General features: G+C 51.3%; 1 protein-coding gene across 3 annotated transcripts in view; it reads left to right on the top strand.

The window, feature by feature from the left end:
* PTDSS2 (phosphatidylserine synthase 2) overlaps positions 1 to 15,099 on the top strand; it is a 29,103-nt gene extending 14,004 nt beyond the window's left edge. For 2 of the 3 annotated variants that reach the window (XM_008632509.2, XM_017732774.1), the window contains exons 4-12: positions 2,651 to 2,718; positions 4,387 to 4,521; positions 5,331 to 5,381; positions 6,854 to 6,967; positions 7,574 to 7,692; positions 8,334 to 8,448; positions 10,259 to 10,404; positions 13,220 to 13,405; positions 14,195 to 15,099. In XM_008632509.2, coding sequence (XP_008630731.1) covers positions 2,651 to 2,718; positions 4,387 to 4,521; positions 5,331 to 5,381; positions 6,854 to 6,967; positions 7,574 to 7,692; positions 8,334 to 8,448; positions 10,259 to 10,404; positions 13,220 to 13,405; positions 14,195 to 14,339 — 1,079 coding nt within the window. In that variant the 3' untranslated portion in view covers positions 14,340 to 15,099. Of the gene's footprint in view, positions 1 to 2,650; positions 2,719 to 4,355; positions 4,522 to 5,330; positions 5,382 to 6,853; positions 6,968 to 7,573; positions 7,693 to 8,333; positions 8,449 to 10,258; positions 10,405 to 13,219; positions 13,406 to 14,194 lie in introns of all 3 variants that reach the window. The other variant, XM_017732775.1, reaches the window with a different exon arrangement.
* Positions 15,100 to 15,434: the final 335 nt, after the last annotated feature.

The following is a 15,434-nucleotide window of genomic DNA, read 5'->3' on the forward strand; positions in this document are numbered from 1 at the left end:
GAAAGAGGCTGGTTGGAATCAGCTCTCCAGGATGTTCATGCCCTGTTCCCAAATCCCAGCAAAGGCAGCAGTTTAGTGTTGGATGGTGGGAATCACTGGGTTAGCAGGTGTGTGTCAGGGGTTAGTGGAGACCTCCTTAATCAGGAGGAGAGCCCTGGCTGGAGGGAGGTGAAGTGGCAAGTGAATTTAAGGGAAACGAGTATTGGAGATGTGCCAAAATAACCTTACAGAGAAAGCTGAGCCTGGCCCAGGAGGAGAGGGAGCAGTGTTTGTAGAGCCTTGATGACATTTGGGGTCATTGGGGTGTGCTCAGAACCTCTCGGGGACCTCTGTCAGCTGGGGAGAAACCACAGCACTAAATCAGAACCAGATCTCAACTTTTCATTTCCTCTTTTGGCTGAGCCTGCTCAGCAGCTGCCACAGCCTTGTGTACAGAGGGGAACAAAACTCAGACAAGGAGGAATAAAAGCTCAGACAAGGGTTTCGATTTCTCTGCTTTCTGTGTCTACACCACTTTCAGGGCCAGTCTGTCACTCTGCTGACTGTGAGCGGTGTAAGTCTCTGGAACGAGGTTCATGGGTTAGAAAAAGGAGCATTTTCAGGCATCTGGCAGTGGCATTTAAAGGAAACCGCTCAGTTCTGGTGGGAGAAGTGTGGTGAGGAAAGGTTCGTTCTCCCTGCTGACTTGAACGTGGTGCCAGCCTGGGAAGACGTTCCTCTCTCCCAAATGCTCCTGTGACCAATGGAGGATATTTTTTTTGGCTGTTTGGTTTTTCCTAAGCTGCATTCTGGAAAGACAGGAGGGTGAAAGCTGTCACGGAGCTCTGGACTGCTGTTCTCTGGGCCACACCTGCCTTTTTTATTTTCCCTTTTTCTTTTTTATTTTCCAGAAGTGTAAAACAGGTGATTTGGATGGAATTAATTTAGCAGGTTTGCTGCAAAAAGGTCCCACCTTCCACACTGTGGTCTGTTTCAATGGTGGTGTCAGAGACTGCTTTTAAAAATGTGTGGGGTTTGTTGGTATTTTTGGTTTGGGTTTTTTTCCTTATTTCTTTGTTGTTTTGGGTTTTTTTTAAGCATTATTTCCTACTCGAGGCTGAACTGGGTAAAGACACGTTTCTGGATAAAGCAGCTCCTGAGCTCCGTGGGGAGTTGATTTGGGGTTCTGAGCTGATAACTCTTGGGTACAAGCCCGGAATTTGTTTCATTCTTGCATGATTTATGCCTGGCCCTGCTTTAAACATCAGTGCCTACATTGCCTTGGAATTAACAGGGAGGAGTTCCCAAGCCAGGCCTGAGGGTCTGGGTTTCCTGGCCAACCCTGTTGGGATTCCTCTCCATCACCCCCATGGACCTGAGGAAGGACAGCTCCATTCATAACCAGGAAACACCTGAAGGCAGGTCCCGTTCCAGAGGGGCCGGTGTGTGATGTTTCTGCAGTTTCAATACCCACTGGGAACGTGTCCAGTTTTCCTGAATTCCCTTGTGTAGAATCCTTGGATCTGGGGAGGGAAAACTGCTGGAGCTGTGTCTGTGCCTACCCTGGCTCTGCATCAGCCTCTCGGGGCAGGATCAGAAACGCTGGGGGAGTTCAGAGCCCAGAAGTTACTGCATGGGATGGAAACCAGGCTCTGGGTGGAGCAGGATGGATCAGGGGCATGGATGAGCCCGTGGAGCACTGAACTCCCATCCAGGATGGCCTGTGACCCGAAGGCTGAGCCTGTCAGGAGGGCTGAGGTGCCGGGGTGGAGCTGGAAGTGTGCAGACACGGTGATTTGGGCACCCTTTGGGTTCAGGTGTCGCTGGGGTGTGAGCAGGTCTGTAATCACACGTCTGCGGAGGGCTCCGAAGCAGCTGGGCTTTGCCGGGCGGTTCTTGTGGAGAGTCCCAGGTGGTCTCAGAGGCTTTGCATCCAGCACCTGCTGAGCCTTCGGTCCCCGGGTTTTTAACTGCATTCCAAGTGAAAGTGAAATTACCTTTGGGGTTTTGAGATGCTGTTGGGGGCACGACCTTGTCTTCGGGCCGAAAGCTGGGCTGCCACAAGTGGCTCTGGCCTGCCTTGGGTACGTCTGGTGTAGCCAAGGTTGGACAGGTCAGGTCACCTGAGACCAGGGAGGAAGTTCAGGAAGGATCAGGTTCCCCTCCAGGGACTGCTGGAAAGCAGTGCAGGTGGCACATGCCTTTCCTTCCACTTCTCAGCTGCTGAGTTTGTTGGGTCGAGGTGCTCTGGATCCGGGTCCCTTCTCCCAGATGCAGGCTAGTGCCTGAGCAGTTCCAGCAAACCTGCACAGCAGCCTGTGTGGGAGTTGAAGATCCTCTCTGGCTGTGGCCCTGAGGGAGGGTGGGGAGCACTGTGCTTGGGAGCTGGGGTTTATAATTCCATGCTGGGAGCATCCCTTGAAACGGAGCTTCCCTGAGAAGCTGCGGCTGCCCCATGCCTGGAAGTGTTCCAGGCCAGGTTGGGCTGGGAGCAACCTGGGATAGTAGCAGGTGTCCCTGCCCGTGGCAGGGGGTGGGATGAGATGGGATTTCAGGTCCCTCCCAACACAAACCACTCCAGGATTCCATGCTTGGTGATATTGAAGTAAATGAATAATTAATTTATGGTTTGCTCCAAAGCTCCTGACATTCCCCCTGTGTCTCTCTGCAGCTTACTGGAGGTTTTGGCTGTGTGTCAGCGTGGTCTATGAGCTCTTCCTCATCTTCATCCTCTTCCAGGTAAGTGACTGACACCTCCAGCTCCTAAAGGCCACTTCCATGTGGAGATCGACTCCTTTGTGGTGGTTTTTTTCCCTGCTGACTACAGGAGATGTTAATTTTTGTGAGATGGAATCACTGGGCTGTTTAATGAGACTTTGAGGCTGAGGGAAATGATAATGCAAAAATATTTCACCTGCTCTGACCTCCAGTCACCCTCAGCCCGGGGTAGACACTGTGTTGAAGTGGTTTTAGATGAGCTGGTGAGGGAGTTCACGTTCAGTAGCTGGTGTTTCATAGTCCAGTCTCTGCCCTGCTGGACTCAGGGGGAATTCACCTGGTTTCACCTTTGGAAATACCTTTAGCCTTGAATGACAGGTAGATGTGGGGTTTTTGCAATAAACCAAAACTTCACACCCAGCTTTGTGTGGTGGCAGGAGCTGAGAGGGACGTTTTTCATGGAAAGCCATGCCCTTGGTGCTTCCAAATGAAACTGTTTTTACTGTGTTCTTTTTTGACCACATTTTGCCATGTCTTGTCCTTTAGTAAACTGAGACTTTCCCCCTGACTTTTACGATTCTCAGAAGTTAAAACTAAAATATTTTGAGGCAATATACTCACCAGGCAGCTCTAAAAATTGTTTTACATGAGAGAAGGGTGAGGAATGCTTTTTTTCTTTTTAAAGTTTTGCTTCTAGAGGCCATGTGAGCTCGTTTTACGTGAGAGAAGGGTGAGGAATGCTTTTTTTCCTTTTAAAGTTTTGCTTCTAGAGGCCATGTGAGCTTGAAGAAGTGGGGCTGGTCACCCTGGGTTTTTCCAGCCATCCTTGTGCATGATATGTCCCGAGTGGCTGCAGTCAGACTGAGTAATTTTCATTGGTTGTACTGGTGTGGCTCTGAATTCCAGCAGAAAAGGCTGGAATGGCTTTGCTTCCCTCTGGCAGCGTGTGGTGTCAGCAGAGATTTAGTGGTTAAGGAACTCCCTGCTGTTGCTCAACTCTTTACTAAAAATACATCATTGCCTTGCCCAGGTTTAAATAAGGTTCAGTTCTGCTGAGTCTGCAGGTGGCTGGACTTCCTGACAGCACATCCAAGCTCACTCGTGGCTGAAACTTGTCCCAGAGTTCGTGTGGCTTCAGCAGTTCATTCTGTAATTTCATTATTACTCTGTTAATTAATTTTGGCCTTGTCCTGCTGTGCTGCCTGTCACAGATGTTCTGGGGTAGAGCCTTGACCACAGCACCGAGTGATTCTGTTGGGAAATAAACTCTCAGCAATGTGTGGCTGTTTTAGTGGCAGATGAGTTCACTTTTTGGTCATTTTGATAATTTCTTTTTGCTGTTTGCATGGGACCTTACTGGAAATGAGGGTTGGGAAGGATGAGCTGTTTGAAGGTTTTGGGAGAGATGGGGAGCACAGAGGAGTGGCTTGGGGTAAAGGGTTAAGGATCACTGATTTCTCATCTTTAAGGTCATTCTGTAGCCGTTTTCCCCCTTAATATTTAGGATTGGAGGCTCCATGTCAGGTGCGTGTGTGTGGGGTGCTTCGAGGCCTGGCTTTATGTCAAGAATTGTTCTGCAGCCAATTTGAAAGAAGGTCAATGTGAAGATCAATTCTGGCCTTAATTCTGTTTGTGCCTTCTGTGTGTGGGTCCTTCAGGAGGATCCTGGGTTTCTGTGTTCCCTTGCAGACCGTGCAGGACGGGAGGCAGTTCATGAAGTACATTGACCCCCATTTAGGGGTTCCTCTGCCAGAGAGAGACTACGGGGGCAACTGCCTGATTTATGACCCTGGCAATGGAACTGACCCCTTCCACAACATCTGGGTAAGGAGCAAACTCACTAATGAGGCTGTTTTGGGGTAAAAAGCTGCTTAATTGAACTCTTTAGAGTGCAGTTGTGAGTCTGGCTGAGTGCTGAATCGGAGCACAGCCTGTGACTGACTCTTCAGCCTCTTTATTTCTCTTCTCGTGACCTTTCCTGTCCATCAGATGGGGATGTGTCTCTCGGGATCCCAATTACCCGATTGCCCGGGGGTGAACTGTTCAATAGCCCTTCCTTCTCAGGTTGTTGGTGTCAATTTTCCCCGCAGAGTTTGGGTTTCTTTGTGTGCTTGAGGACTCTTCTCCTCGGTCACCTTGAGGCACGAAGCCCAGAAGCTGCACCACACAATCTCACAAGGGTTTGGGTTGGAAAAATGATGTAGTCCCACCCCCTGCCATGGGCAAGGACACCTTTCACTAGTCCAGGTTGCTCCATGAGCAGTTTTCTGAGTCCTGAAAACCATCAGATTATTGTTTCTCCCTGGCAGAAATTCCAGGGCAAAGGAATGATGGTCATTTACAGCTCCCTGATTTCGTGAAGTGAGGAGCACCCAATCCTTTGGGTCTGCCCTGTAAATCTGCAGTGCCCCAGGGACTGGAGTAACTGGGATCTTATAAAAGTAGAGGGAAAGGCACTGTGCCCAGGGACTGGCAGGGCTGGTAAGATTTAAGAAGCTCTGCTAAATTCCTTCCTGATGAAGGAATGCAAGTATTTATGTGTGGGAAAACCAGAAGTTTGTTGCTGCATTTTTCTTGGGGGTGGGAGGGGGAAAAAAAAGGGCTGTGACCTTTACTCTCTTCTTGGTTTGCAGGACAAGCTGGATGGATTTGTTCCTGCTCACTTTTTTGGGTGGTACCTGAAGGTAAGAATGGCTCATTTCGCCTTAGGGACTCTGCTCCTCTGCTCCCAGAGCCTCACTGCTGCTGCTTTTGTGGTGCCAAGCCACAGTCAGTTATACCAGGCTTTGTAATACATGAAAATACATGTAAAGATGTCAAAAGCCTTTTTCCCCCTTTTTTTCTGTCTCCTGCCCAGGATAGGCCACCTCATTTCTTTCCAGAGATTTATTGCAGCAACAGGCTCCCTCTCTCCTCCACAGGGATTCATTCTGGGGTCAGATCAATAAAGAACTTAATTCCTGTAGCAGCAGAAATGCTGGAACGACCTTTGGAAGTGGAGCATGGGGCAGGCAGTGACAGTGATATTCCCAAACACAGATGCTGCTGCTTTCCCAGTGGCGTCAGATCAGGGTTTTAAACCATTAAATGGGCAGTGGTTTAATTCTTGTTGCTTTTTAGTCAGTATCAACCAACTGTGGAAGGAATTCCAGCTGCGCCTGTCGCTGGCAGAACAGTCAGCAGTGTTTTGCTGATTACTTTGGTCTAAATGTTACCTTTTTTAACCCAAGCAGACTGACTAACTCAGGCGGTTTTGCCCCCTGCAGACCTTGTTTGGGTTTGCAATTTAAATAACAAGCTGACAGAGCTCGGCTGTTGGAAAAACAAGCTGGAGCTGTTGGTTTGTGTTTTCATTTAAAAGTGCTGATGTGTTCTGTGAGTGGTTTGGGGCATCCCTCAGAACCAGAGGTGAATTTGCTGGGCCTGGGGAGACCTGGACTTCAGCTTGTTCTGTTAGTGAACTGAGCTGTAAATTTGGAAAACTTGGATCCTCTTCTTCCAAGAGAATTGCAGTAGAAACTGGGCTGCCCAGCTGGAAGGAAGCAGGCTGCTGGATTTCCGCTGGGCCATAGCATATTTTTCTCTTAAATATGTTAAATATTAACCTATTTCTCTATTAAAAGCTGGAGGTTGAGTGTATTGTCTCAATAAACAGAGATGGGCTTGTGCTTGGGTTTTTTCCCCAAATCTCAAGGCCCCAGGATGGCAGTATTGAGAATGAATGGGCCTCATTCGTCAGAAATTATTGTGGCTTTGGAGTCGTTTAGAGCCCATAAAAAGCTCTGAAAAGCCTTTTCTGAGCACTGTTAGAATGGTGCTGCCTGTGGTGGTTGAGCACCCAGTAAGTAATTCCATGCATTCAACTCATTTCCCTCCTGCTCAATCCCATTTTACCTCTCTCTGTTCTTCATGTGATGGGATTGTTATCACAATCTATATTCCTGGGCTGGTTTTGGCTGGGGTAGAGGTGATTTTCTTCAGTGTCTTTCCTGTCTCTTGTGCTGGAAATGTTGAGAGGCGGTGGGCATTTGGACCATCACATCATGAAAACAAAACTATCCCGAGTTTCCTGATCCTTTTCTGGATACTGGTGACAAGATCTACAACTGTAGATGGATTTTAGCAGCTGTTTAAAAGACATTTTTTCTCCCTTCAGACCTTGATGATTCGGGACTGGTGGATGTGCATGATCATCAGTGTCATGTTTGAGTTCCTGGAGTACAGCCTGGAGCACCAGCTCCCAAACTTCAGTGAATGCTGGTGGGATCATGTACGTACTGCAGGGACCAGGGCTTATTTGGGAATGCACATTTTGTGGGGAGGGCTGGGAAGTGGTGAGAGCTGAATTGTATCACATGTGGGACTGCTCCCTGTTGAGTTTGTGACGTGCTTGTCACTGTTTCTGTAATTTTGTGGGTTACAAACCCTTGGACACGGTTGAATATTTGTTTGGGCTCATTTCACACCGGAGGGAGAATCTAAAGCTGTACCTGAACACTTTCAAATATTGGCTTCTGGTGCAAAGCTTAAAGTCTGAAATTCAGAGAAAGGCAAAACTTGGTGTGAGCTTCAAGGGACACCCTTTTAAAATTATGCTTTATTTTCCTGTGAGGTTTAAGTTGGTGCCAGGGCGATCAGAGTTCCCTGCAGTCAGGGCACACAGCTCTGGGTCTGTGTTTGGATGGATTTTGGGAAAGACCCAAGCTTGGAATGATTTGCTCCGTGGTTGTGTTTACAAAAGTCAGTGCATTATTAGAGACACCAAGCCAAGCTATTTAGCCTTCAGAAAATCCGTGGAATTAACATTCTGTCCCACTCCTTGGACCCATGCTCTAGTGTTCCTTCCCCAGCATCACTGGTGTGTTTCTCCTTCCAGTGGATAATGGATGTGATCTTATGTAACGGGTTAGGAATTTACTGCGGGATGAAGACCCTGTCCTGGCTTTCCTTGAAAACCTACAAGTGGCAAGGACTCTGGAACATTCCGACCTACAAGTAAGCTGGGGAGGAGGGAGCAACACAAAGGTTGGACTCCTGTTCAAGAGCTTGGTTGTTCCGTGTGGGTTAATGTGGATTAAAGAATTCCTGGGTGTTCAGGTGACTCCAGGATCCAGTGACTTACTGCTGCAGGGAGGTTTGTTTGAGAGTTTTATTCACCTTGTGGATGGCATTGCTGGAAATACACCTGTGTGTCCCAGGCATTGCCCAATGGAAGTGAGCTTATTTAATGAAATGGTTTAAGGAGGTGCGGGAATCCCAGCTGGCATCCTACTCCCATTCACAGCAAGGTTCTGTTTGGTCTTTCTGCATTCCCTAGTAACCAGAACTTCACGGGAACTGGGACGCTGGGAATTAAAATTTAATAAATCCCTTGTAGTCGTGTACCAGTAATGCCCCGTCGTGCTGTGTAGTGTCTTTGCTGAGCAGAGCAGAACTGCTTACAACACGGGGTGTACTATATTAAAGCTTAAATTGATAATTGAAATAACAAGCTCAGAGCTAATCTCATTAAGTTGTGATTTTAATGGAGTAAACGGAGGCGTTTTGCATATCTGAACTGGTGTCTCAAGTGGAAGCGCTGGCAGATGCCTCTTGCCTTGCCTTCAAGCTGCAGTGGTTATTTTGCTCTTTTCCAGAGGCAAGATGAAGAGGATCGTGTTCCAGTTCACCCCGTACAGCTGGGTGAAGTTCGAGTGGAAGCCGGCCTCCAGCCTGCGCAGGTGGCTCGCAGTCTGCGGCATCATCTTCGTGGTGAGGACACCTCTCTGGCGCTCCTGTGCCCTGGTTCCAGCTCCTGTAACTCAGGCTGCAGCTCTGGGGATGTTCCTGAAGCTGAGGCCGGGAGGAATCCCTTCCCAGTCCCGCAGAGCTGTGTCCGTGTCTCTGGGACAGGTGACAGATTCACTGCAGGAAGGGTTGTCCTTGCTTGCTGAACACTGTTGATGGCAATAGGAGCGATATAAAGTGGGATCTCTGGGTTTTCAGCAATTTGCTGCTCCCCAAAGCATCGACTGTGGGTGAAAGCAGCTCAAATCCCTTGGTTTTATGCAGGTATGGGTCATGTTACAGCTGGAAAGGGCTGTATCCAAGGCCTCGGGCTCCTCTGAGCTCACTCCTGAAGCACAGATCTGCCTAAATAATTCTGGCAGTGGGAGCGATATAAAGTGGGATCTCTGGGTTTTCAGCAATTTGCTGCTCCCCAAAGCATCGACTGTGGGTGAAAGCAGCTCAAATCCCTTGGTTTTATGCAGGTATGGGTCATGTTACAGCTGGAAAGGGCTGTATCCAAGGCCTCGGGCTCCTCTGAGCTCACTCCTGAAGCACAGATCTGCCTAAATAATTCAGTTCTCCTGGATTTTTCATTTTTTAAATATTTCACTGCACACACAGCGCCTGAGGGGGTGGAATTGTTTCATGCTGGGAATGCAGCGTCTGAAATTCGTACCTGTGCCTGTGGAACAGAACTTGTCACCCACGTGACACTGATAGGGAGGGTGAACTGGGCAGTTTAAATGCCTTTTTCCCCACTCCTGCCCCTTTGCCAGCCAGGGGACTTTGGCCTTTGTGCTGTCCGTGGGATGTCACTTGGCTCTGCTCTGAGCAACTCAAACTTATTTCAACCCAGCAGCTGTGAAATTGAATTAAACCCGTCCCCGTGACACTTGGGGTGATCCAGAGGCACTGGGCATGATCCAGGTTCCGTGGCACAGGACAGAACTCTGTGTTTGCCAGAACAAGCTCCCAGCACCTGCTTCCTGCTGCAGGACACATCGGCCAAGCTCATCTGGTACTCCAGGCCTGCTTTGTGGCAGCAGTGACTGAGTGTAAATAAAACAGATGTTTCCCCAAAAGGTTGCTGGTTGCACCCTGAAGAAATTGGGGTTGAGGTGCTGCTGCAACAGAGATCCCAGTGAATTTATACTGGACTGCGGGATTATGTTTCTTTCAGCACATCCCAGCTTCAGCTGACAGGTTCTAAGCAGCTTCAGGTTCTGGCTCACTCCTTGGGCTTAAGCAATGCTTAATGCCCTTTGTTATCACTTCTTTTGAAGTGACACTCTGGTGTCTCTCTGCTCCCTTAAGCACATTGCCAGGGCAGCTGCTTGAGAGAACATTTTGCTCTTGATTTATAATCAACTTTCCCGAGTTGGCTTTGAGGGTGAGTTTGCATAACTGAGACAAAACAACCCAGCCCAGCCCCCCAGGATGTGCAGCTCGTGCCTCTTGTTATGGTGGGTTTTAAAGGACAGGGAAAGGAAAAGCTGTGCTTTTGGGATCTGTCCTCAGTGCTTCTGCTGGTACTTCAGGCTCTTTCTTTGAAGTTCACAAACATGTTTGAAATTTGAGGGTACTGCTTGTGCAGCTGTTTTTGGTGCCTCTTCCAACGTAGAGGAAATGTTTAAAAACCCAGTTGTTTTTTTTGGGTTGGTGCTGGTGGTTCACTCAGTGATGCTGAGCAGGGCTGAGAAATGGGCAGGGGGAGCCCTGCAGGGAGAGAGGGGCATTCCAGGCTTCATCCACTGGCGTTTTCCAAATGTAATCCACGGGTCCTTTCTCCCAGTTTTTGTTGGCAGAGCTGAACACGTTTTACCTGAAGTTCGTGCTGTGGATGCCCCCCGAACACTACTTGGTGCTGCTACGCCTCGTGTTTTTTGTCAACGTGGGAGGAGTGGCCATGAGGGAGATCTACGACTTCATGGATGACCCGTAAGCCCCACCTCTCTGTACTTCCCATGTCGGGCTCCACGTGCTTTGTTTTGAACTTGCTCCAGCTTGCTGGCATCCATCTCGGGCACTAGTTCAGCTTGTCAGGGACAAAAAAGGCCTAATCCCAAAGCATCCTGCTTCGTGTTCCTTTGTTTTGGAGGTACCAGTCTCACTGCCCCCGGTCAGAGAGCAGCTGTTGTTAAGGGCATTGTGTGTGCACTGTGTTAACCTCAGTGTCTGGTAAATGATCTCTCTGTGGAGAAGGGAGTGTGGAAATGAGCTGGAGTGCCACTGGCTCGTGGGCAGAGGAGCTCCGTGCTCCGATTCCAGACCGAGAGCCAGGAACTGCAGTCCTTGGATGTGCCCTCTGGGGACATCAGGGCCCAGACTAAAAAATGTGATTCTTAAAGGCACTTCTTTCCTTGAGCTGTCTTCCCCCTGGCCCTCCAGAGCTCTCCTGGCATCCTCTTGCAGGTCAGAGGCCCTCAGTAGAAGGATGTGCTGCAGGTGAAGCACCACACACAGCAGTGCATGTACTTGAGACTGTTCCCACCTCAGCATCATATTTGTCCTCGCTGCTTTTGTTTCTGCAGACCATGTGAGAGCTGAGAAAGCTTTGTTCTCAAAACCACCTTTTCTTTTAATGTCACAACCTGCCTGAGCCCACATCCTCAGCCTAAGGCACTGTCTGGCTTCCAGGGGTGTTCATTGTCTGTCGCTGACCAACGCAAAAAAGTGTCTGTGTTCAGAATTTAGGGTTCCAACATTGTCTGAAGATCAGTTTCCCTTGCAAGGCTTTGACTCCTAGAAGTGGGAAGAAGGGCCAGCCCACATTGCTTAGTCGGAATTCAGGACATTCCGCAGGGGCAGGATGCCCTGCCCTTGGTGTTGGACCTACTGGTTTGGGACGTGCCTCCAACTCACAGGTAAGAAGAGTCTCTGCCTCGCTGCCAAGCTCTTCTCCTTAGCGCCATTCATCTTCTTGTGGTGGGGTTGGAAAAGCTCCTTTGCCCTCTGCTCCACCACGTGGCATAACACTGGAATTTGGGAGAGCCATCCGTCGCCGGTGCCTCACCCCTGGTTCCAATTGCTGCCGTTCCTTCCGCGAGCCGGAGCAGCTCATCCCGAGCTGCGCGCCCCCGGCACTGCCGCCGCCTCCTGCCACGTTCCCTGCTGGGGGAGGTGGCTGCCCCCACATCCTGGCCTTCCTGGCTCTGCTTGATGCCCCCCAGAGCTGACATCAGGCTGCTCCTGCAGAAGGGCAGAGCTGAGCTCTTACCTGGTACCTTCTCCGCAGAGGGTTTTGCCATCCCTTCCTGCATTCCAGGCCATCCAGGCAGAGAGGATCTGCCCCCGTTTGCCAGCTTCACTGGCACATCATTTCAAGCCAAGGATCCTTCAGGATTCTTCCCGTGGTGTTGTAGGGAGAAGCTGCTGGGAAGAGCAGGCTGTACCAGAGGCTCCCAGCTTACATCACGTGGGAAACCTTGCTGACCTTTTCCTTTTGGAAACTCTTAGTGCTCAAAGACTGGAACATCCCACTGCCCTTCCTTGACAGAAACGTGGCTCACTGCCTTGTCTGGTGGTGATGGGATTGTCTGGGATGAACTGATGAGGTCTCTCTAGCCAGCCCTGCAGTGTTGGGTCTGCAAAGCAGTGAAATTCCAACTTGAAGAATTCTTTTTCCCATTCAGGATGCTGAGTGTCCGCAGGCAGTTCTGGGGCTTTGCTTGCAGGGCCTTGGGCTGAGCGTGGTGACAGTGAAGTGCCTGGAATTGCCGTAGTCCCAGAAGAGGGGTGGAGCTTTCTCCAGCCCTCACACACCCCACTGCCGTCCTGATCCATGTGCTGCCCGAGTTCCCGAGGACTGGATGTGTGAAGTGTTCCTGACCAGGAATGTCTTGATGCAACAGCCTGTAGCACTTGGCTCTAGTCCCACGTTCCTGCTTGGAGTCTTCCTGTCACTTCCAGGGAGTCTGCATCAAGGCCATGAATTTTAGCTCCTTCATCACAAGAAAAACCTTTCACCTCTTTCCTGAGTGTTAGGGCAGGAAACCAGCTCTCTTCCTCGGCTGCCTTGGGGCTGCACAGCTCTTGTGTTGGGGTTACCTTTGATTCTGTTATCAAGGAAAGGATGGCAGAGGAGGAAGCAGTCCAGCAGAGCAGAAAGCTGCCCTCATCATCCCAGCAGCTGGAATTCCCTGTGAGAGATCTGCTGCTTCCTTTCATCTCCCTGCCTGTGAGTTAGGGCTGGTCTCTGCCTATTTAATCTGTCACCACCTGGAGCAGTTTCTGCAGCCCTTTCATCCGAGCTGATCCAGGCAGGATACCTTTTAAGAAGGAATGCACTCATCCCCTCTGCGTCAGCAGTCACCTACACTCGATTTATTCCATGCTTTTTCTCGGGGTATTTGGATGGTTTGGTGTAGCTTGAGCTACACATTGGTGTCAAAGACAGCTCTGGGCCTCGTGTGTGAGAAGCTCCTGCTTGGAGCCATACCCTGAACATCAGCTGGTCTCAGGCTGCTCAGAGAATCGTTTCATGTGGGTTTACCTGGGAATGGGGACGCTTCCCTCCATTGTGTGGTGATGAAGTTTAACTTTGCTTGCTTTTAGAGCCTCTGCGAGGAAACTGAAGTAACACCACCGTGCAAGTGTCATCCTGCAGAGCCTTAGTGCATGTGTGATCTGAACTAGGCTTGTAGGACTGTGCAAAGCTGAGTGAAATCACTGCCCCAGCTGTCTTTTTGTGCAGATTTCTCCACATCCCTAACTTGACAGCAATGAGATGGTTTTGTCTGTGTTTCTCCTGCAGGAAGTTCCACAAGAAGCTGGGCCAGCAGGCCTGGCTGGTTGCTGCTATTACTGCCACGGAGTTCCTGATCGTTGTCAAGTACGATCCCTACACGCTCACCCTCTCCCTGCCCTTCTACATCACCCAGTGCTGGATCCTGGGGATTATCCTGGTGCTCACCTGGACAGCCTGGCGCTTCTTCATTCGGTGAGTGGGGCTGCATTTGGGGCTGGCCAGGGCTTTAGGGGGATTTGTTCAACCCCCATCCTCAAACATGCTCCCCGGGACTGCCTGGGGAGAGAGCACAGCTCTCCTGGGTGGGTGCAAGTCCTGAAATGAACAGGGCCTGGTCCTGGCAGTTTCCTGTCTGGATCACGGAAAGCAGCTGCACAGGCCCTCAGGAGTTAGCAGCCTTCCAGTATTGGAAGGGGCCCACAAGGAAGCTGGAGAGGGACTCTGCATGTCAGGGACTGGAGGAATAGGACAAGGGGGAATGGCTTCATACTGCCAGAGGGCAGGGTTAGATGGGGTGTGGGGAAAAACTTTTCCCTGTGAGGGTGGGGAGGCCCTGGCACAAGGTGCCCAGGGAAGCTGTGGCTGCCCCTGGATCCCTGGCAGTGTCCAAGGCCAGGTTGGATGGGGCTTGGAGCAGCCTGGGACAGTGGAAGGGGTCCCTGCCCATGGCAGGGGGGGGGAATGGGATGGGCTTTAAGACCCCTTTCAACCCAAATCCTTCCATGACTGATGGAAGTGCAGTGGTGTGTGGAGGGGCGGCAGTGGCTGCTCCTGCAGGATTGGCTGCTGTGCTGTGGCAGAGGTGGGAAAAGCCAAGCCACCAGCCAGAAACACGAATTGCCCGTGAATCAGTGCCATCAGCAGCTGCAGAAACGCCCAGCCAGGGGCTCCAGTGAGTTGTTATCCCAGGAAGCCTGGTGCAGAGCAGGTTGCCGTGCCGTTCTTCCTGCGGGCTGGAATGGTGTGCTGTGTGTGTTGCAGGGACATCACCCTGCGGTACAAGGAGATCCGGCGGCAGAAGCAGGAGCACAGGCACGAGAGGGACAAATGCCTGAGCAACGGGGATGGACACTCGGCCCTGCTGGATGAGCCCAGCGGGGACAAACTGCGCGAGAGGAAGCTCTGAGCGCGGACACGCGGCTGACAGGAACTCGCGGTGCCCGAGCGGGCCTGGTGCGCGGTCCCAACCTTATCCTACCTAACTCCTAATTGTCACTGTTAGCGTTCCGGCGTGTGGGAATCCTCTCGGGGAGGATGGCACTGACACAGCCCCCCCTCTCCTCGTGCCACCTGGGCAGGGCCAGAGGAAGTCGGTGTGGAGGGAGGTCAGCGCCGACCCCGCGCACAGGGCGGGGCCCTCACCGGGTGCTGCGCGTCTTCCTCGGAACCAGGTGTGGAGGCAGGGGGCTCAGAGCACGGCACACAGGGATCTGCTGCTGCATTCCCAGGGAACTGAGAGCTCCGTGGGGCGCTGGGGCACTAGGAACACTTGTTTTGGAGCGTACAGAGACCAGGCACGGGAAATGAATGCTGTTCTTCCTGCTGGAACTACCTGGAGCTGCGGAGGAGGCTTGGGTGAAGGGTTGAGCGAGATGGCCGCGGGTACACGGGGGCCTGTGGCCACGCTGCGTTCCTTGCACAGGATGTACCACAGCACGCTGCTGTTCCAGCCCCTCCGCAGGGCATCCCGCCGGCTTCCAGTGTCCCGGAGCGGCCTGCGGCACTCGGCTGGTGTGTCCCAGCTCTGGGGGGACAGGCAACTTCTCCTTAGCTCTTATTTTTAATTTCTCTTTTAGTCTCGGTCATCTCTTAAATGTAAGGGAAGGTGAAGTGAGAAAGGTCAACCTGCCTTCGCTCTGCGGAGTAAAATGTGTCACAAGCAGAAACCGGGAGTGTCCTGTTGGTCTGGGGTTCCCTGCTTTGTCCTCAGCTGGGTTTGTGTCCCCACCTGGGGGGGTTTGCTCCGGGGTCTGACAGGGGCACATCAGGCTCTGCCACCCTTTGTCGCTGCCCCATTCCTCCTGGGATGGCTCCAGAGTGAGGGGTCTCTGGGAAAGCTGTTCCCTGCAGTGTCACACCGCACGTCCCTGGCACAGCCCAGCCCAGCCAGGGAGCATCCTGAGCCAGGCGGTGTTTCTGCTGGTGACTCAGCATCCTGGAAGGGGAATGGGAAGCCTGGGCTGCTTTGTTTCCCCAGCTCATTTTTCCAAAATGTGAGAGC

Source organism: Corvus brachyrhynchos, unplaced genomic scaffold, assembly GCF_000691975.1.
Source record: "Corvus brachyrhynchos isolate BGI_N302 unplaced genomic scaffold, ASM69197v1 scaffold624, whole genome shotgun sequence".
Lineage (NCBI taxonomy): Eukaryota > Metazoa > Chordata > Aves > Passeriformes > Corvidae > Corvus > Corvus brachyrhynchos.